The sequence below is a fragment of the Oratosquilla oratoria genome, chromosome 11 (assembly GCF_046742065.1).
Source record: "Oratosquilla oratoria isolate Oo_2021 chromosome 11, ASM4674206v1, whole genome shotgun sequence".
Classification (NCBI taxonomy): Eukaryota; Metazoa; Arthropoda; class Malacostraca; order Stomatopoda; family Squillidae; genus Oratosquilla; species Oratosquilla oratoria.
Genome location: NC_134787.1, coordinates 2,709,157 through 2,731,502, shown reverse-complemented (window position 1 = coordinate 2,731,502; position 22,346 = coordinate 2,709,157). Strand labels below are relative to the sequence as shown.

General features: G+C 41.3%; 1 protein-coding gene across 3 annotated transcripts; it reads right to left on the bottom strand.

Annotated features, from left to right (window-relative positions):
- Positions 1 to 6,681: 6,681 nt before the first annotated feature.
- LOC143029566 (alpha-amylase 1-like) lies at positions 6,682 to 21,083 on the bottom strand. 3 transcript variants are annotated; one of them, XM_076192230.1, is made up of 11 exons: positions 20,931 to 21,083; positions 20,075 to 20,288; positions 18,847 to 19,016; positions 17,382 to 17,571; positions 15,030 to 15,185; positions 14,424 to 14,511; positions 12,927 to 13,162; positions 11,171 to 11,414; positions 10,350 to 10,465; positions 9,327 to 9,482; positions 6,682 to 6,851 (listed from the first exon to the last, which is right to left on the bottom strand). In XM_076192230.1, the coding sequence occupies exons 2-11, from the start codon at positions 20,285 to 20,287 to the stop codon at positions 6,840 to 6,842; spliced, it is 1,581 nt and encodes a 526-aa protein (XP_076048345.1). In that variant the 5' UTR covers position 20,288; positions 20,931 to 21,083; the 3' UTR covers positions 6,682 to 6,839. The 3 variants fall into 3 exon arrangements, with proteins under 3 accessions (XP_076048345.1, XP_076048344.1, XP_076048346.1); XM_076192229.1 differs by having other exon boundaries at positions 20,923 to 21,038; XM_076192231.1 differs by lacking the exon at positions 6,682 to 6,851 and having other exon boundaries at positions 9,347 to 9,482; positions 10,262 to 10,465; positions 20,923 to 21,040.
- Positions 21,084 to 22,346: the final 1,263 nt, after the last annotated feature.

The window sequence follows — 22,346 nt, the reverse complement described above, 5'->3', positions numbered from 1 at the left end:
TCCTCATTCCATTAGAGTTCTGTTCAAGGGCCTTTTTTTTATCAGAAGAAGTGGAGAAGGGAGAGGACAGTCGAATTATTGAAGACGATATTCACGCATTCCTCAACAATTTCAGCCATGAAATAAGGCCGTAAATATCTAGTATTCACTGTTTGCGCACGAGAAAAGAAAAGAAAAACAAGAAAACTATATGTGTGTATATATATATATATATATATATATATATATATATATATATATATATATATACAGTATATATATAAATAAAATAAATAAATAAATAATAATAATAATAATAATAATGATACTACTACTACTACTACTACTACTACTACTACTACTACTACTACTACTACTACTACTACTAATAATAATAATAATAATAATAATAATAATAATAATAATAATAATAATAATAATAATGATAATACAGTGATACATTTCGTGATATAAAAAGTGAAATATCTAGCAAAACTTTGAATGGTACAAACAGAATGTATTACAGAAGAAAGGAAGAGACATGGAATAAACTGTCCCCCAAGTTCTTGATGAGTAGTATGGCATGTTCTCCGTTCAGCTTGGTAAGATTATATTTCTAAAGTTATTGAAATCTCTCTTGTCTTCTCTACCTTTATATATTCACTTTCGTTAGAAACTTGTGTATCTAAATTACCCGATTTTAGTAAAGCTCAGTTCATAGGACTACGTCAGGAGCTTCAGCTTACAGATTGGAAGGCAAAATTAAGCGAAAGACCTGTAGATCAGATGTGGGAAATATTTCAAAATACGCTTACTAAGATGATTCATACTTACATCCCGTAGGACAGACATCCCCCAAATCAGGCTCGCCCAAAATTGAAAATGGCCCGACAAAGAAACTGAAAAAAGTATTGCTAAAAAGTGATAGGCTTATATATATATGGACATAAATTCACTAGAATCAGTACAGAGAAGAATGACCAAAATGATACAAGGACTCGGAAATTTGCCATACGAAGAGAGGCTTAGGCACCTAAACTTACACTCTCTGGAAAGACGCAGAGTGCGGGGTGATCTAATAGAAGTGTTCAAGTGGATCAAAGGCTATAACAAGGGTGATGCAAACAAGGTCATCATAATAAAACAACAGGGCAGGACTCGCAGTAATGGGTATAAACTGGACAAATTTAGATTTAAGAAGGAAATAGGCAAGAATTGGTTTACAAATAGGGTGGTCGATGAATGGAATAAACTTAGTAGCCACGTAGTAAGCGCTGAAACTATCAGTTGTTTTAAAAAACGATTAGACAACTTTATGGATGGGGACGACAGGTGGTGATGGGTACGGAGCTGCCTAGTGTAGGCCTTATGGTCTTTTGCAGTCTCCTTTATTTCTTATGTTCTTATGTTCTTATAAGAAATACAAGTGCTCGGGTGCACCTAATGACTATCAAAGTTCTGTAATAATACAGAGAGATTTAAAAAAGACAATAAAAAAAAGGTTGAAGTCCGAAAGGGTATCAGCCTTTCAAACCACGAAAAAATAAAGTTACCTGTTCACAGAGTAGTAAATTACAAAAAGAAAACTAATACAAGATAATAGAAAATGGTAAGGGGTGACTATATAAATGTAGCGTTCCAAACGGCGCCTGTGAACTACAATAATGAACGAGAGACAGACACAGAGAGAGAGTGAGAGAGAGTAAGAGAGAAAGAGAAAGAAAAAGAGTGGGAGAAAGAGTGAGAAAAAGTGTAAGAAAAAAGTGAGAGAAAAAGAGTAAGAGAAAAGGAGTGAGAAAAAGAGCGCGAGAAAACGAATGACAGAGAGAGAGAAGGGGAGAGAGAGAGAGAGAGAGAGAGAGAGAGAGAGAGAGAGAGAGAGAGAGAGAGAGAGAGAGAGAGAGAGAGAGAGAGAGAGAGAGAGAGAGAGAGAGAGAGAGACAGACAGACAGAAAGATAATGAAAGAAAGAGAGAATGTAGGGATAGAAATACATGGAGATAGAAATAGAGAGACAGATAGAAATAGAGAGACAGAAAGACACAAAGAAGGACACTGAGAAAAAGACAGACATAGAAAGAGAGACAGACACAGAAAAAGAGACAGACATAGAAAGAGAGACAGACATAGAAAAAGAGAGACATAGAGAGATAGACATAGAAAATGAGATAGACATAGAAAGAGAGACATAGAAAGAGAGACAGACACACATAGAAAAACATACACACACACAGACCAAGACATACCAATACAGATATAGACACGCACGTACACAGACACACACACAGAGACAGGCGCACAGACACAGACACATACATAGAGACAGACACACACACACAGACACACACATAGAGACACACACACACAAACACAAACATAGAGACAGACAGACACACACACACACACACACACACACACACACACACACACACACACACACGCACAGAGATAGACACACGCACAGAGACAGACACACGCACAGAGACAGACACACACAGACAGGCACACACAGAAACAGACACACACAGAAACAGACACACACAGACAGAGATACACACACAGACAGACACATATACACAGACAAAACACACACACACACACACACACACACACACACACACACACACACACACACACACACACACACACACACACACACACACACACACACTTACACACACACCTGAGATTTCCTGAGATTTCCTGAGATGCAGTTGGGCTCGCTTATTGAGCCAGGGAGAGATAATGGGAGAGAGATAAGGAATGATAGGAAAAAAGACAGGGAGAGAGATATATGGGAAGACAGATGAGAGAAATGGCGAGAGAGACGAGGGAAGGGAGACAAATAGAAAGATAAGGACGTAATAAAAGGAGAAATGACGAGAGATAGGGGTTGTTATGGGGAAAATATGGTAGAGATAAGAGATAAAGAGGTGATAGGGGAGAGATAGAAGAGGAATAAAGGAAGGATAGGGCAAACATAAGGAGAGGGATGGGGGTTAGGGAAGGGATAGGGAGGTACAGGGGAAAGGTAGGGAGATACAAGGGAGGGATAGGGAGGGATATGGGGACAGGGGAGGGATATGGGGAGGGATATGGGGACAGGGGAAGAATATAGGGAGGGATATGGGGACAGGGGAGGGATAAGGAGAGGTATAAGGAGAGTGATACGAGGAAATATAGGGAGAGATAGGGGAGAGATGGGGAGGAATAAAGAGAAGGATAAGACTGAGATAAGGAGAGTGATGGGAGATAGGGGAGGGATAGGATGGTGTAGGGGAAGGATAGGGGAGAAATAGGGAGAGGGATAAAGGAAGGATATGGGGAATGGTATGAGGAAGGATATGGGGGATATGGGAGGATAGGGGAGGGATAGGGTGATGTGGGGATAGGGGAGGTACAAAGGAAGAGACAGTGAGAGGTATAAGGTAAGGGATATAGGGTGTTTATGATGGGAGGAATAGAGGGAGGAATTGGGAGAGGGGTAAATCAAGGGATAGAGGGTTGCGTTGGGATTGGGAAGATATACAGGGAGGGACAGGGGAAGGGATAGGAGGAGGCATAGGAAGAGGAGGAGAAAGAGTGAAAGGGATAGGGTGAGCGATACGGGGTGGGAGAGGGACAGAAAATGGCGGGAACTAGCAAGGAAAGGGAGAGAGTGAAGAGTGAGAGGGTGGAGAGTGAGAGGAAGAGAGAGAGAGGGAGAGGGAGAGAAGTAGAAGGGAAGAGGGAGAGGGGAACAAGAAGGGAAAGGGAGAGGGTGAGGAGGTAGAGGGAGAGGGTGGCGAGGTTGAAGAAAGGGGAAGGGGAAGAGGAATCGGAGGGCGGGGGGAGGAGGTAGATTTCTTTGTTATCATTACGCAACACTCAGAATATACCAACACAAGCTCGTTAACACAACAGATGGCACATACCCACAATGCCATCATGACTCACGTACAATCACAGATATCACATATCTTTACAGACTGCAAGAACACTGACGGCACGTACAAACGAATGTGACCTTCCTGGGATGTAGAACTACGTATCTTGTTAAACCTTTTCCTCTTGGTTCGGTGTCTGTGGATCCCTTTACTCGCTTCCTCAGGTTTCCTTGAACAGAGGGTCCTACGGACTGCTGCTTACCCGCCATTCCCTCCCTGAATGATGTCAAACTGTTCTTTCCCAGATTGAAAGTTCCAAGATCCCGAAACGGTTCACAGCTCCCTCACAGCTCCCTTAGTGTGAATTTCACACTAAGCCAAGATCCCAAAACGGTTCACAGCTCCCTTAGTGTGAATTTCACACTAAGCCTTCGGATATTCTTTCAGTGAAACCCGTCGAAATACACCGCGCTCTTTCATTGCTTTGCAATATTTTCTCGCTTGCTGGCACTCGGAAAATTGCTCTGAATGTCTTTAAAGTCTTAGCCAACAGCACGATAGGGCCTATAAAATGATTTTGAAATTCATATACATCACCATAGCTTGTGATTGATGCTCACATTTTTTACCTGAAAATGTAGTTGGGCTCATATACAATCAAAATGACTGAACGTTTTTTTTTTTTATATATGAAATATCAGTTCCTCCAGTGAATTTGAGAAACTGACGTCGTTACTCTAAAGCAATTTTGCTCGTTTGGCTACAGATCAATCCAAATTGCCAACACTAGATTAAAGATCGCACAAGCTGAACGACAGAATTTCCATATTATTATTGTTCCATTAAAGCCTCCAGAACCACCCGTATGGAGGACAGAAAGCCACACTCATTCGTTTAGAGAAAATATGACGGATCGCCATTACACAAATTATCTCGTAGAGATACTAACACGATTCTCATTTTTATACGAGATTGGGTATAATTTTGGTTAAGTTGGGCATGCGCAGTACTCTTAACAAGAATCAATTATTGGACGTTGTAAAGATCCGCATACTCAGGGTACCTGAGCACTGTTTTCCTTTACAAGCTAATATTTGGGGTTTTGGCTGATATCAACAAGCTAATTCTGAGAATTGTTAGGTTAGGTTAGATTAGACTAGGCTAGGCTAGGTTAGATTAGATTAGGCTAGGTTAGGTTAGATTAGATTAGGCTAGGTTAGGTTAGATTAGGCTAGGTTAGGTTAGATTAGGCTAGGTTAGGTTAGGTTAGATTAGGCTAGGTTAGGTTAGATTAGGTTAGGTTAGATTAGATTAGGCTAGGTTAGGTTAGATTAGACTAGGCTAGGCTAGGTTAGGTTGGGGCGATTTATATTTACGAGCTCATTTCTCGGGTTGCCACTCTTCACAAGCTAATACGTGGGTACTGTGGGGGTTGCTGATCCTAATTATCAAACCAGAAATCACTGTCGCCTCTGTACACTTATTGTGTGCTACAGTGTACGTGTGTTCTTTTAACACAGGCATAATTCTCCTTATTGAAGGCAATGCAATTCCATTCAGGAGGACGGTGGACTTTTAACTGAAGAATTTGAAGTCACAGAAGGATTTCCCACTTTCTGGAGCTCGCTCTTCACATCAACACACTCGTAACCAAACCAATTAAGTAGACCTGTGTATTCTGATATCGTGTGTAAAGTTTGGTATGGCTGTTCTGAGTATTCTCTGTTCTCGAGGACCACAATGGAAATAAGCGTACATGCTTTTTTGTGTTATCCTCGGCAATTACTATCATTATTTCGAACTGTGTGTTCTTGTCATTATCAGCACTTTATGTATATTGATTCTTTGCAAAAAAAAGAAAAGAAATACTATTACTATATTATTATTACCTTGATTTGGCGAGCTGTTCCACAACAAGACTCTTGTGGGGCACTGTATTTAAAATCCACGTCATCTTGTACGTTCACACAATAACACTAACACAAAGAACATACTTAAAATACCGCAGCGAAGCACCGTATCACAAACACTGATTATTTATACCTGGTAAATACACACAGAGGTATCTATTAACGACTCCAGGAGTGAAATAGAATGTCAATTAAGGACATTTAGACAGAGGGAGAGAGTTCTTTCGACTTGGCTTACTTGCCGAAAACCGGCTCAGTGTCCGAAGTTTGCGTCGTTGGTGGCAATACGATCACGCCTACTGACGTATGATGAAAATAAACAATAAATAAATTATTAAATAAATAAACACATATGACTTGCTATTACTTGATTTTGTCTTTATATAATCCGCGATGGTGAATGTTAACACAAGCAACAATAGAAGTATGGATGTGTTCATTGTGTACAACTAAAACATTCTAAATTTGTCCTGTAATGATAGTGCTACTGTCGACAGGAGCAATGAGCAGAGGAAAACGGTCAGTTTGACCAAGAATTATGAACCATTTATCGATAGTGATGCCGGCCTTGTGGATTTTGTTATGAATGATGACAAATCATTTAATTTAACTGAAGGTGTGTATTGTTACCATTAACGCTGAAAATAGCTTGATCAACCATATTAGATATGGTGACTCCCCGTAAGATTTCTCGCTAATCTTTGTTATAAAAAGCGAAAATGAAAAGGACAAGAGAACTAGGCAAATCGTTCTCTAAATGAGAAATTAGAGTAGAGACGTGAGGCGTGTTCTGCAGACATGATAGTTGATACATTTTCTTCCATATTCTGAACCTCATCTCATGGCCTGAAAGGTCAGAGTCACCAGTAAACTGCAGCCCAGAACAACAAAAACCTTCATGGTGGTGGTTGATAAAAAACACGATAATAATTCAGTCGATTAAGATATATTATCTTGTAGGCTGTCTACAACGATGTGTTGTACTTGGTACATCGTCCCGTTTTCTTTCAGAGCGAGAAACGACGAGAATCGGCGAGAATGATGTGACGGCGACGTCTGCCTTCCATGACGTCATGACTTGGGGACTACAGTTTCGACTGACGAAAAGAGAAAGAGGAATTAGTGACGCTGTTCTCAGACCTGATTACTAATATGCGTAATATCATGCAGGCAAAAGGGAATACTTCCGTGGCTTCCCATTGACTTAATAAAACATAATATAAATTCACATAAATGAAACTTGGATGATAGCTCAGAGACCGTATATAGACTGACCTGTGACTTCACACACACACACACACACACACACACACACACACACACACACACACACACACACACACACACACACACACACACACACACCATCGACTTGCGCAAGGGGGACAGTAACAGATTGTTTGTGAATCTTTCAAGCCTTGAAAGGGATTCTATTCCAGGTCTGCGTCGTCGCGAGCCCTCAACGCTTATGCATGTGTGTGCGTGTGCGTGTATGTATTTACCTAGTTGTATTATACGGGAAGGGGAGCTATGCTCGTAGTGACCCGTCTTTGTATCTCGCAACATCTAGTTTGTTCTTAAGTTCTTGTTTGGTGTTGCACGCACTATTGTTTCGTCCAATTTGTTCCAGACATCCACCACTCTGTGTGGAAAACTGTCTTTTTCATATCTCTTCTATAGCTATTATCTTTAGTTTCTTTTCATGTCCCCTTGTTTTTCTTTTATCTGACTTTAATAAGTCTTCTCTGTCAAGGACTTCCATGCCTTTCATGATTCTGTAAATAGCCAATAGATGGCCTCTTTCTCTTCTTTGTTCCAGGGTTGGTAGTTCCAGTTTAGACGTTCGTATGTCAAATTTGAAGTGTAAGGGCCATCTTTGTCATTGCTCTTTGGATTCTTTCTATTTTCCTTTTGTTTTGTTGTTGTTTTGTTGTTGTTGTTTTTTAATGCTGGGTGCCCATAGTGTCGCAGCGTACTCCAGTCTTGGTCTTATCAGTGTGACTAGTATTTTTTTTTTTACCAGTACCTCGTCCAAGTAATTAAAAGCCATCTTTATTGTTCTTAGTAATTTGTAGGTTTCTCCGACTATTTTGTTTACATGCTTGTCTGAGGACATATCTTTGGTGAATATTACTCCTAGGTCCTTTTTGGAACTAACTTTCTTTACTTCCTTTGTAACAATTTTATATTGTCCTGATATTCTTTTTTTACTTTTTCCAAATTCCATTATACTACATTTTTAATGTTGAAGTTCACTTCCCACTTTTGACTCCATTCCCAGACTTTGTCCAGGTCTCTCTGTAGTGATTCAGTCTTTTTCCGTACTTACTTTCTTTAGTAGTTTTGCGTCTTCTGCAAAGAAGTTCATGTAACATTCTACACCCTCATCCATGTCATTTACATATATAGCAAACATTATTGGAGCCAATACTGAATCTTGTGGGACTCCACTTGTCATTTCTTCTCAGGTCGAGTTTTTATCTCTGAGCACCTTATCTTCTTGGAACGTCTTCTCCGTTATACCCTTGGTAGCCGTTAGCCACTTCCATAGGTGCTTCTGTCTACGCCTCTGTTTACGCTTGTTCGCCTTTTCGTCTCTTGACATCGGCTTCGCCGCTATGGCTTCGCCATGGGCGCTTGGATTGCTTCGCGAGAGGGCACTTCGCGCCCTGCCCTTCGCACACGGCCAATTAATCGTCTCCGTTGCCGTGACATCAGGGCTCTCGGCCTATCAGTTGTCTCCGTTGCCGTGACGTCACAACTCTTGGCCAATCAGTTGTCCCTGTTGATGTGACGTCACCACGTATCGGTAGTTGGTATTGTACAGCCAATCACCATTACAAAAGTGTCCTTTAAATACCGTCACCACTGAGGTCATTTCAGAATAATTTTGAAAGAGTTATATTTTTATTTATATATTGATTTTCCGTGCACACTCTCTTGTTGTTTCGAGTTTTCTTGATAGTTTTTATGTGTTATTTTATCAAACGCCTATTGTAAGCCCAGGAAAGCACAGTCTGCCCATCCGTCTCTTTCCTGCATTATATCAATTAACCTTGAATAAAAACAAATAAAATTTGTGGCACATGATCTTCCCTGTCTAAAAACCGAAATGTTTTTGAATTTAGTATACTGTTCGCTTCTAGATGTTTAGTCCATCTACTTTTGATGACTTTTTCACAAACTCTAGCTATTGTACTTGTAAGAGAGACCGGTCTATAGTTTGTTGGGTCTTCCCTGTCTCCCCCTTCATATATTGGCACGATATTGGTATTTTCCAGTCTTGCAGTACCTTTCATTCTTTTTGTGAGCAATCTTTCATCTTTTATATTTTGTCCATAGTTCATCTATACATTTTCTTAGTATCCAGTTTTCAATTCTGTTTGGGCCGTGTGATTTTCTGATATCAAGGTTCATTATTTGGTCTCTTATTTCTTTCTCTCTCTCTCTCTCTCTCTCTCTCTCTCTCTCTCTCTCTCTCTCTCTCTCTCTCTCTGTGTGTGTGTGTGTGTGTGTGTGTGTGTATTCATGTCTACTTGAAAGTATTCACTTTTAATAAACATCCAACACACCTGTTCGTGGATGGCCAGAACGCCATCATAGTCGCTGGTTTGTACCTGGATGTAGGCTCGTCCATCATCCCCAACGGTCACAGTCTTCCCCGTGCACTTCCCGTTCAACTTTGTCCCTGATATGACGTCACAGTATTTGCCGGCGGAAAGACAAGTCTGAAGAAACAAAAAAAAATGTCAGAAACAAAGAAGACGACTATCCGTGTATACGTAAACGCTCGCTCACTTGTATTTATGCACCTGTGTGATTCACCATTGTTTTGGATCACGTGCTGAACTTGTGATCGATACTTATTACCCTATCAGTTGAGAGTTTTGAGCTCAAATAGTCCGAATTATGGGTACGAGCCTACATTTGTAATTTGACAAAGATTTAAAGCCCGTTTTCTAGTTGCAAAAAAGGCAAGGACTATGGAGGTCAATATATGGCTACAATATATCTTTTATCAGACATTTTAAGTAAACCATGGCATATTTTGATTTTTTCGTGGTAATAGCTTTTCTTGTTTAATTTGTGCCCAAGCGCTAAATGGTAGTTTGGAAGCATATTTTGGAAGGCTGCGTGGGGAAGAAAACGGTAAAGAATCACTAATTTTAACCACGCAGTCGTATTTCTAAACCAATATTCAAGGCCTGAAAATATACACTATGCAGATTAATTATCAACTTATGCTTAGAAGGAATACGGATCATAGTTGTTTGCTATGGTTTTTGATCTCGGGGTCCCTAACAGCGCTGGATTTCAGGTCACCCCAAGACTCATTTACCTTTGTGAAAAGGGCAGTTGCCGAGAAGTCTATCAAAATAAGCACCATATGAGGACGCAGCCTTTGTTAACACGACGTTTCACTTGTTATAACTGTATCAAGTGTCCGATCGAGTGCTTGATAATGGTTCCGTCCTCACATGGTACTTATTTTGATACACTCATTTACCTGAAGGGTTTGGCTGAGATAGTAATTGTCGTTATTGATGACGATGAAGCCTTTGCCATATGGTACTTATTTTGATACACTCATTTACCTGAAGGGTTTGGCTGAGATCGTAATTGTCGTTATTGATGGCGATGAAGCCTTTGCCGCCGCGGCAGAAGGCAATCTGATTGTTGCCGTTGTCCCACCAATCGTTCTTGTCTGTGCCTAGGAGGAAAATAAACAATGGTCAAGGACACACAAGTCTCCTGTCAGCATTCTTTATCATTATACCTCATCAGGCCCGCGCAGAAGGGCGGGGGGGTTGCTGGGGGTGCCCGAGCACTTACCCCTTTACCCTGTGCCCCAAAATTGCCCTTCACAAAAATATATGAAAATGAATGAAAAAATTATTTCTCACAGGTTTTTCCCATTTTCTTACCATTCAGAAATTATAATGTGGGAAATGGTGTTGCACCCTACCGGATAGCTGCCAAATTCGATTAATACAAAAGAGTGAAGTGCCCAATTTCCAGCCCAAAGCACCTGCCCCTTGCAATGTCTGTGCGCATTCCTGTACCTCATTGTTACCTCGTGTACCATATCCGTAACATCCCAGGAAAGGGATAGGCAACATTTTTTTGAATGTGGGTGCCAATATCAACCAAATCTTTGATACAAACTTTTCTCTCTTGCCAACCTAATGAAATTATAGGCCTATAAATGTGTCCCACCCTCCCTTCACTTCGTAGGGCCCCAATTGAGATTTACTGATTATTTTTAATTGAGAGATCTGGGTTGCACGTGCCGGGAAAGAGTCGGTAGCGTGCCATGATATGCACGCGTGCCAATGGTTGCCCACCCCTGTCCTAGGACAATTAACAGGTGATTTTTTTTTTTTTTTTTTTTTTTTTGACAATGCTCTTAGCTTACCATGCGCTACGTTCCTGAAGTGCACCATGTTGTAGATCTGTCGCCATCGGTGCTCGCACATCCAACCGTTCCCGCACGAGTCGTCGAGGTTGATGCTTGGCGAGATGATATTGTACTCGTTGTCGTGGGGCGGCCCAACCCAGTCGTTCCTGTCCACGCTGCCTTCCCACCACGTGTCCCAGTAGAAGGAAGACATGACGCGAGTGAGGCCGTAAGGCCACGCCAACATGTACGCAACTGCCATCTGCAACGAAAACATAAAAATGGGGCATAAAAGTAAGATGCATGCACGCGCGCGTACACACACACACACACACACACACACACACACACACACACACACACACACACACACACACACACACACACACACACACACACACACACGCGCGCGCGCGCGTGCGCGCACTCCCTTGGTGGCGCGGTTTGTAGAGTCCAAGAATATCAGTATGGCGGTACCGGAGGTACCTGGTTCGAATCCTGCCAAGGACTGAAATTATTTCAGTATCACTGCGCTTCGAGTCGTTACTCCAACTCTCGTGGGCGGGGAGTTGGGTGTGTGTGTGTGCGTGTAAGGTCATAGCATTACCCATAGATCGGTCATACAAGCTCTGAGCTCTCTTCCGGGAGGGAAATAGCTGTCGATCACGAGTCCAACACGTGATCCAAAGACCAAGGTGAATCACACACACACACACATACACACACACACACACACACACACACACACACACACACACACACACACACACACACACACACACACACACACACACACACACACACACACACACCTGATCGTATTAGTGGACTTTGATAACATTGTCGATTTGAATAGGCTTGGATGACGTGATGCAATTTGATTACTTTAATTTTGATGTCGTAGCTTGTGCTTTACATATAAGATGTGAACTGCCTGCTGACCTAGAGGTAGAACATTAAGTGCCTTACTAGGATAACTGAATAGGAACTCATTTGTACCCCCGTCGATTGAATAGTTCATAGTAAAGTTTGATATTATGTTGCATCATTTGAAATTGAGTCCCTGCTGGCTCGGAGGTGACGCTGTCGCATCACATGACTGTGTGTTCTGAGTTCGAATCCCCGGGGTGGATACGCAAACGAGCGTCATCATTGTTAAGGGTCATTTACACGGTCTAACAGTTTGACAAACCCGGTTTGTCAGACAAGTGTTTGAAGTGATGTTTGATCGTGTGAATGGGGTATTTGGTCGTCAAACACGTTTGTCGAACGTGTTTGACAACCAAATACCCTATTCAAATGGTCAAACAACACTTCAAACACTTGTTTGACAAACCGGGTTTGTCAAACCGTTTGGCCGTCTAAATGCCCCTTTAGTAAACCGTATCAGGGCTGCCTGATGCCTTATAGATACACCACATGCACAAAATCAATGCGACGACTTGGTCTTGTAAACACACATACGCGTTCTACTTATACAACAAAGCATTAGGTGAGGATGGGACATGCCTGTATGCTACAAGCGAACAAATCGTCAGTCCTAGGAATTTTCCCTAAGGTTCCTCACTACATTGGGAGGGAGGGAGTTCTGTCTTTAGTAGTATGACGGTCTGTAACAAACTAACTATCCACTCTAAGTGCGACTTACCATATATCCCCTGGATTACAACGAGGAACAAGTTCGTATGAGCCACAGTTCAAAGCCCTTCCAGCGGAATATATGTTTGTTCTGTGGCCTCACCTTAACTCTCGCCTGATGAGAACATAATCTTACCTTATACAGCCTAGGCTCCCTGAATGTGACAATCGGGTTCCCACTGCGCTGATTGTCGTGGTTGTCGACAAAGACGACAGCGCTATGGCGTGACATCAGAGCCCAATCCTCGCCGAAGTTGTTTAGGTAGGTGAGTTTGTGCTTCCCGTGGAAAGCCTCGCCAATATATTTGCTATACTTGAACTCCGTGACTCGACCGATATCCACATATTCTCCTGAATTGATTGCCTCTCCACCTGTAGTTGCAGAGAACCTTTGCGTTATTTTCACACTAAAGGAACACATTTCCTGAATCATCTCATTTTCAGTCTCACGAGAGATCACAGCAATAGTAACATGAAACAGGGTTGTGGAAGGTAATCACTCTCACCTTAATTCCTTCGTTATTTATCTATTTTCCTATTGACATTATCCTAGATATACACAAAACGAATAATAAACAGTATTATTGAATTTCTAAATGAGTAAGAATGATACATTACTCACCGTTTATTTTGAGGCTGTAATCAGTTTTAATTTTTTTTTTCAATTTTGCTTGAAGTCTTATTTAGGTACACACACAAAAATGTATGTTGGCAAACATATCTATCTGACACAGCAGGGAATATTGCGGTTAGAGACAAGATAGATAATGAAATTTCATTATTGATAGTGTTGCAACTTGTAAAGAGCAGAGTGTACTGATGTAAAGACATGAGGCTAACAAAACGACTCGTACACAGAGGACGCTACAGCATAGAGGAACTTGGTCAGAAACATACACTGGGCACTACACGCAAGATAAATGGACAAGACAAGCAACAATAAGCGGAAGTATTTATCACTTTTCCCCATTTGGTATATTGACTGTACGAGTTTTATCTAGTCAGTTTTATGCAGGTAAGTTAGTGCGAATGACTGATGTGCGATGGAGCAAGTGTGTTACTGAGTGGACGCCGCGAGATGGGAAGCGTGGAAGAGGGAGACCAGACAGAAGGTGGAGAGACAAGATTGAGAAGTTTGCAGGAGTGACGTGGCAGAGGATGGCGCGGTCGTGTGAATCATGGAATGCTACGAAGGAGGCCTTTGTTCAGCAGTGGACTCAGGATGGCTGATTTGATTGACTGACTGATTCAGCCCTGGCCAGACGGGGAGGCAACCTAACGTCGGCCTAAACAACCCAGTGGTTTGCTGCAAATGACAGGGTTAGCCCTACCAGGGAGTTCTTACTTTTCACTGCGAGGGAGTGGGATAGTGAATTAAGGATGTCCCTATGGACCAGAGTCACGCAACATTCACTTCATGATTCAAAAATAATCTCCACCCAAAGAATGCTGATCTCGTACTACTTGTTCGTCCCTTCGTAGCTGTATCCTTTGTACTGCCTTTCCTTTTTGCCATCCTCCCTAAATCTTTATTTCACCACCTCTGACTCCATTTCCTCTTCGACACAATACCATCTCCAAGGGTAAAAATGATGGTTATTAGTAACGAAACACAAGTTTCATTATTTGTTACCGTTGTCGATGACTTCCTGGACAACAAAGGGCCGGAGTCCTGGACCAAAGTATTCGGAGTTGAGGTTGTTAAGTCGATTGACGATCATCTGGAAAAGTCACGAAAACGCTGGTGATACATTCGTTACGTAGATCGTAAACTGAGGGTGATTTATCTGATCAAGCGTTGGGGTTTTCTAAAAAAACAAAATACTGTGAACAATTAACGAAACCAATGATGATGTTTTGGTTCGCCGTACAACTCACACAAATGTTTTTGGTCCACCTTTCTCGTACGACTAATGACACCATCCTACATAAGAACATAAGAATGAAGGAGACTGCAAGAGACCATAAGGCCTACACTAGGCAGCTCCGTATCCATCACCACCTGTCATCCCCATCCATAAAGTTGTCTAATCGTTTCTTAAAACAACTGATAGTTTCAGCGCTTACTACATGGTTACTAAGTCTATTCCATTCGTCGACCACCCTATTAGTAAACCAATTCTTGTGATGATAATTCTAAACAAACATTGCGGTTGCAACTGTAATCACAACCTCGACTTCCAGATCTATACTGAGATGCCGATGCCTCTGGAGCCATCGTTGGCAGATGACATCTTACCTGTAGGTCACCTGGCCACATGTGTTTGCTGGCATCGATTCTGAATCCGGCCACTCCCATGTCCAGCAGTCGGTTCATGTAGTTCACGATCTGGGTACGAACATACTCGTCGCCCTGGTCAAGATCGTTCAACCCAGACAGTTTGCAGTTCCGGACCTGCAGAGACAAATTGTACATACATACATATATCAAGGCTTTTTGCCCCTTTCAAGGGAGGTAGCCAAAAAGAAAAAGGCATAAAATCATTCCCACACATTCCATCCCTAAATATACACCACTCCCCTCCACCCTCCCTCTCATCTTAGCACCTCCTGGATGACGGGTCATCCCTGCACCTTGTCCACTGCCCTGGGTCAGAGGCAGTGTCGCAAGTCACAGCACATCCACAGCAAGGCCGCTTCATTAAATCGGCGACCTCCCCTCTCCGTCCCCCGATGCATAAAAGGAGAAGATTCGTTAATTATTTCATCAATCCGTTCCCACAGGTCTCTCTTGCAGGAGACCCACGGCCCCTAGGTAACCGGCAACAGTCACCTGATTGACCCACGAGTCACTCGAGGAATACATATTGTGTTGCTGTTTTAACATAGCTAGGGCGAGGTGATGTAAGATGAGGTGTTTGGAATCCTCTGTGTGATGGTTGTGTCTGGGGTTGTTTGTCTCTGTGGTCTGGTCTATTATATGTTGGTATTATCTTAGTACTGCATGATCACCTGAACGTGATCATGTAAGTGTGCTTCTTGCCTCTCTTGAACAAATTTTCTTCTTTGAAGATGGAGGTGATCAATCTTGTAGTGCCTGTTTTGTGATCTCAGTGTGAATTTGGTTTTGTATGGATGTGTGCGTGCGTTATTGTTTTTTGCGCTCATTTGATCGTGCTGCTCTGAGGTACTGTGGATTGTGAGTTGGGTTGAGGGCTCTTGCATAGAACTGTATACCTATAATTTTAATTTGTTTTGTGAGGAGGATATTGATATCTGTGTGTAAGTGTGATATTCGGGTGATTTGAGTACCTCCTGTCATTATTCTTAATATTTGCTTTATTTTGTATTGCATGTATGTTATTTATGTTTGTTTTCTTAATAATTAGGAACCATACAGTAGATGCGTAGTCGAGAAGTTTATAAACCGATTAGAATTCCCTTCCGCTGTCCAAAGCCTGTGGTTATTACTAATTTTAGTATATTTATTTTGTTGCTGATTTTCACTGCTGGGCCCTTTGATGCCCTGTATGTTGAATGAAGGTCACATGAGTATCCAAAGTGAGGCCCAGAATCTTTGGGTTCTTTTCTAGTAGAGGCGATTAGCCATTTTAATTTTATCATTAGGTGTTCTTTGATTCATGGTTGTTTGGAGTTGTTTATCAATTGTACTCTAGAAAAAACTTCCAGTGGCAATAGTAATATAAGAAATGGGAGTTTGTGCAGTAAATATGTTACAGTTAATGTGTGAAATCAGGTATTTCGCGGAATGACTAAAACTTTCAGGCATTTCACGTGATACCCATGGGCCTAAGTCAGTGCACGAAATGACTAAATTTTCCGGTCATTTTATGAAATGACTGAATTTATGGTCTAGGTATAACATGAAATTACTAAGCATGATTAAATCTTCATCACTCAGCATCATATATCAATAACAAGAGCCCTATATCATCTAACTATATATATATTGTCTTCATCAAAACGTACACAAACTGTCAGTGCATATAACAAAATTATTTTAACATAATCATTTTAGATACAACATGCTGCTCCAAATAATTCTAAACCGACTAGATTTTGTTTTTCTAAAACAATTTAAATCAACCCATTTACTAGCTTTCATTATTTATTCCTTGGAATAGATACATTTTGCCATGTACATCAGAAACGATTTTAGTCACCAAACTATCTCTCTCTCTCAATATATAAGCTACGTCCTGCAGAGGGAAAGATTTTTTTTTTTTAATTTCACTCCTACCTCACTCTTTCATGCCTTAACTATGAAAAAATTTCACCCCATTATTTCCCCGGCAAAACTGCTATTTCACCCCTATTGCATCCTTCTCACGGGAAAGGGTACTGGCCTAATTTGAACACCTAACTCACCCTGTCACCCATAACTGAGTACAGTCGCTAATCTACTCACTAACATTCATCTTACGAACTTTCAGGCATGCGAACGAAGCCTCAAGCCTACTTTATCACTTTCAAAGGTAAGAAATCCAACATTAGAATATTAGCATTACAACTTATTTTTTGCTTTATATATCATTAGTGATGTGTTTTAGGATAACAAAACATGTATTGACTTCATATGCTGACTTACTTACTTGACTTGACTTGAGGAACTTAGCCCACGAAGGCTCACCTGGTTCGCATCTTGGTAGTTCTCGATCGTACCGGAAGCGGTGTGACAACTGCCGTCGTTGAAGTCGAACCCGGAGTAGGGGATGCTGGGGTAGGACTCTGATGCGGCGTCGAAGTAGCTGCCGCCTGTTCCTGGGGTACCACCGGGCCACCATCCCGTCATGTGATTGATGACGGCGTCCACAAAGATTCTGTTAAAGTAGACGACGGGGATTTTGAAGACTTAGGCTACGGACGCACGAGAGGCTGTTTAGCCGCTCAACCGCTGCGGCTGTTTAGCCGTTTTTATAGAACACACTACCTTTAATGGAATTGCGCGCATTAGTTACTTAACCGCTAATGCGCGCAATTCCATTAAAAGTAGTGTGTTCTATAAAAACGGCTAAACAGCCGCAGCGGTTGAGCGGCTAAACAGCCTCTCGTGCGTTTCATCCCTAAGAGGACACTTGTTTCACTCCGGCCTCATTCCCACGGTATTGTCAACCACGAACAAGTTAAAGATAAATGGGCCTCGTTATCCCAGCAAGATCTTGGACGTAAGATGACTTGTAATTTTCTTAGTTCAACCATTTCTTCCCCGACGGATCGTCTAATGCACGTAACCAGACTTCATTTCACGAATGCAGTGCGTTTGAGTGACTTGTGACGTTATCATATATAAATAAAGTATTCCCTAATCGCCGGGGGTTGGCGTAATCACTCTGAGTGTACTCTCCTATATGGACGAGGGTCTGTCAGATATGGATATTCAAACTTGAATCCGTAGAACGTGACTAAGTTTAGACCAAAAACACTTATGATGGTCTGACGTGATACTCTTTTAGTATTGTGACCTATACGCATGCATTGCTATTAAAACAGCAAAGTATTCTTATCAACTAAAGGGTGTGGGGGGGGGGGTTCAATCGATCGAGAGTGCAGCCAGACTAAAGTCACCCCCTACTTCTACGATCTTCAACTAAAAAAGTTCTAGCGTTATCCAGAAATATGTCTCGATCAGGACAGTTTTTTTTTTTTTTTAATCCAAACATTCAAAGTTTACATTGTGACACGGGATTGTGTCATGCAGATGACAAACGAGGCAACATATTTACTTATCTGGGACTGTGCCGAGTTCGTGGTCATTGAAAATATACCTGTTATTTGTTTATTTGTTTGTAATTATTTGTCTGTTTGTTCATTATTATTTGCTTATCTTTTATCATTATCTGTCAATTTATTACTATTTACTACTCACCTGTTTCTTGATTTAATTTTACCTATTTATTCATTCATTTATTTTATCATAATTTACATTATCATAACTTTTATTTACTTATTTATTCATCTATTTATTTATTCAATTATATATCATTACTATAATTTTTTCGCATCCGACCTAGTTATGGATCAAAAGGTCTCCTGACAACATGCTCCCCTTTTTTTTTTTTTTTTTTTTTTTTTTTTTTTAAACCTCTAATACTCACCGAACCCCGACTTTGTTGCACCTCCGGACCATCTCCCGGAAGGCGTTTTCATCTCCGGACCGTGTTGCGAGCTTGTACGAGATAGGCTGATACCGTTCCCACCACGGGCGCTTGATGTCATGGTTGAAGTCAGGTGACCACGCCACTACGTTTTCTGTGGGAGGTGACACCTGCGGAAAGAATTTTTTTTTCGAAGATGTTCAAGAAATAGAGTCTTAATGTATTCTGTTCTTCCTTCATTAAGTCGATGTGGACAACTCCTTACTAAAAGACTAAGGGGTTGTGGATTAATGGACTGGTATGTCTTCATTGTCAGAGCACTTGTCATTGTACCGTAGGTCTGCAGATGACATGATTTTGCATATATCTCGTACTTCTCCACAGGAAATGCCCAAACGCATGATGGAAATAAGGTTTTCGGGGATTCACAAGAAAAAGATATTTGTACAGGAATACAACTGAGGAATGCTTGAGACAGAAAAGTTATTTTTGAAAGTAAATTACTCTTAATGAAAGTTGGGACTTGGTACCCCTGCTGTACAGAGATGCAGGGTATAAAAAAAAACAAAAAACAAAAAAAAACTGTTGTCGATAACTTAATGTGATTCTATTCTGGAAGTACAGACGAAACCAGGCTTACATGGAGTCTAAATCAATCAAAACCTCGTCTAGGTCGGAGACAAAATTGACTTGCCTCTTAGGAAATTGAAATGTGAGCAGTGCGTCACAACTGAAGAATTGTGATAGAATTGCCTAAAGGCTCTGGACACACAGAATATATCCATCTGTGAAGGAGGTATAGTTTCTTAAGTCCTATTTTCAAGATTTTACCGACGATTGTATATCAAATCGAAATTGTCGTATAAGAACCATAGTGATTAAAAAACAAAAACAAAAACAAAGATTAGGTCTTTAGAATAAGAGGAGTGAAAACCAGGTTCCATAGATTACCCAATTGGCAAACATTTAGCATGGAAACATTAGACTCATGGTTTTTGGGGGGAAGGGTGAAGAAATGAAATGTCTCAGCCCTTTTGACTCAATTCTAGATTCTATAGCAAAGAAAATTTTGTGTTCAATTACTTTCAGTTTTACGCAGACTTGATTGTTGATAATTTGATACACTTTTTCTTATCTTGAATTTATTTTCATTTTCTAAACAAAACTTATTGTATTAGTACAAAACTCTTGTCCACGGTAGGACGTCTACACATATGCTTTCCCCTACCTGGACACCTCCATATCCCTTGGATGCGAGAAAACGCTCACACTCGTCGGCTATGTCGTCCCACTTCCATTCGAAAAGATGTACGATGACCTGACGACCGCTGGGCATATGTGGGTCCCATTGGGCAGCCGCTAGCCTCGCAAGGGCCACCAAAGTGATCGCTGCTGCCACCGCCTTCGTTGCCGTCAAGCACTTCCAACCCGGATTATTCATCCTATAGAAGAAAGGAAGTCAGGAATCATTGGACGTAGCTGGTACATTTAGCATCACAAGGATCTTATCCCAGCAGGGAAAATTTCTGTAGCTATTACTGATTCACTGCACTGGGAGAGAAATAGGTTAAATATATCATCATATTTTCAGCGGCGCATGCAAAGTGGCGTGTCCTTGACACTGATATTATTTTGCAAGGGTTTCAAGTATCTTTTCGTGATGAACTAACTCGACAGGTTTCTGTGTCTTTGCTAAGATCACAAAATAGAAAACATCGAGAAACTTGCTTACTTAACTATACAGGCGTATGACTAACAAATTATTGGCAATATGGGCTTAAGAGAGGTTTATTTCTCTATTATAATCTTTTACTTCCATCAACTGGACAGAGATTCAATAGAGACAAAAATATCATCCACCAGATGGATAATATTGACGAAATAGATACATTATTACGTAAGAAATAGAAAATGATAAAAAACGTTACATTAATGATAACTGAGTATAGCAAAGTATTCGGAAATGTAAGTTAAAAAGAATCTGCCAGCATTGGCTGCATCATATCATGCAGTCACTAGTGCATGTTAACCTCAGTACGGGTATTATAGAAAAAAAAAAAAAAAAACGTAAAATACCTCCCCACCTTTCCCCTCTGCTGATGTTCAAAGCACTGCTTGATGACTGTATACGTGCTGAGCTCCATAAATACACACATAGATATATCAGTTTTATAGACTATTACTGTCTGGGAACTCTAACAGTCACTTGCTGAGGGAGGAGCCAACATTTTTAAAGTGTAGAGTGTGACAAGGTAATTGGTAATCTAATCATAGCAGGTTTGATAAGATTGTGCATCATCACCAATGGTCCGCTTTTGCCGTCAGTCTGGAGATAAAAGACTGAATGAAAAATTATACAGTGGCACGTGGCGACACATTTTACAGACGGATATGAAATCAAACGAGCGAGAGCTCGCGCACGCACACACACACACACACACACACACACACACACACACACACACACACACACACACACACACACACACACACACACACACACACACACACACACACACACACACACACACACACACACACACACACACACACACACACACACACACACACACACACACACACACACACACACACACACACAGAAACAATTGTGAGTGTGGGTGTATGTGAGTGCAATTTCTCAACATTTACGTAGGTAGGGCCATATATGAGGTCTAAGCTCTCATACGAGAGGGAAATAACTGTCGATCATGAGTCCAACACATGGTACAAGGCCGTAGTGAATCAACCCCTAACAGACACACACACAGAAACAGACGCAAATACACACACGCACGCACTTACGCACGCACACGCATACACACACACACAATCACAGAGTTCGACAGGCTCTATCAGACTCTTGTAGATTACCACACTACGACAGATTCTACCAGCACATTCTAGTAGAGTCCGACAGATTCGGCCAGACTACAACAGATTCCCAAAGACTCAAAGCACACTCCGACAGATTCTAACAGACTTTGACAGATTCTAACAGACTTTGACAGACTCTCGCATAAACCAACATACTGTAGGAGACCCAACAGACTGCAGCAGACCTTAACACACTGTAGTAGACTCCAAAAGACTGTAGCAGACTCCGACATATTCTTGCAGACTCGTGCAGACTCAGACATACCCTGTTGGACTCTGAAATACATCTGTCCACGCTGAGCCTGAAACAGAACTGCATGAGGCTCAGTGTGGACCCAAGTATTTCAGAGCCCAACAGGGTATGTCTGAGTTTGCACGAGTCTGCAAGAATCTGTTGGAGTCTGCTACAGTCTTTTGAAGTTTACTACAACCTGTATATATATATATACATGTTGACCGCAGCTTGGGCTAGAATCAACTTCTTGTTGATAGACTCAAGTTTTCTAATCAGAGATCTCGGCTCATCAGGGAGGCGGAATAGAATACTACCGTACGACGTTTTGCTCATCTTTGAGCATTTTCAAGTACAAAATATATTTGGTACAAAGCTGTTACAGTTTATA

Coding starts and splice junctions, on each gene's coding strand:
- LOC143029566 (XM_076192229.1), bottom strand. CDS start 21,002: ATGTGTGTATTTATGGAGCTCAGCACGTATACAGTCATCAAGCAGTGC. Junction 17,572..18,846: donor TGCAACAAAGTCGGGGTTCG/GTGAGTATTAGA, acceptor CTACTTTAACAG/AATCTTTGTGGACGCCGTCA. Junction 13,163..14,423: donor CCAGGAAGTCATCGACAACG/GTAACAAATAAT, acceptor CTGCAACTACAG/GTGGAGAGGCAATCAATTCA.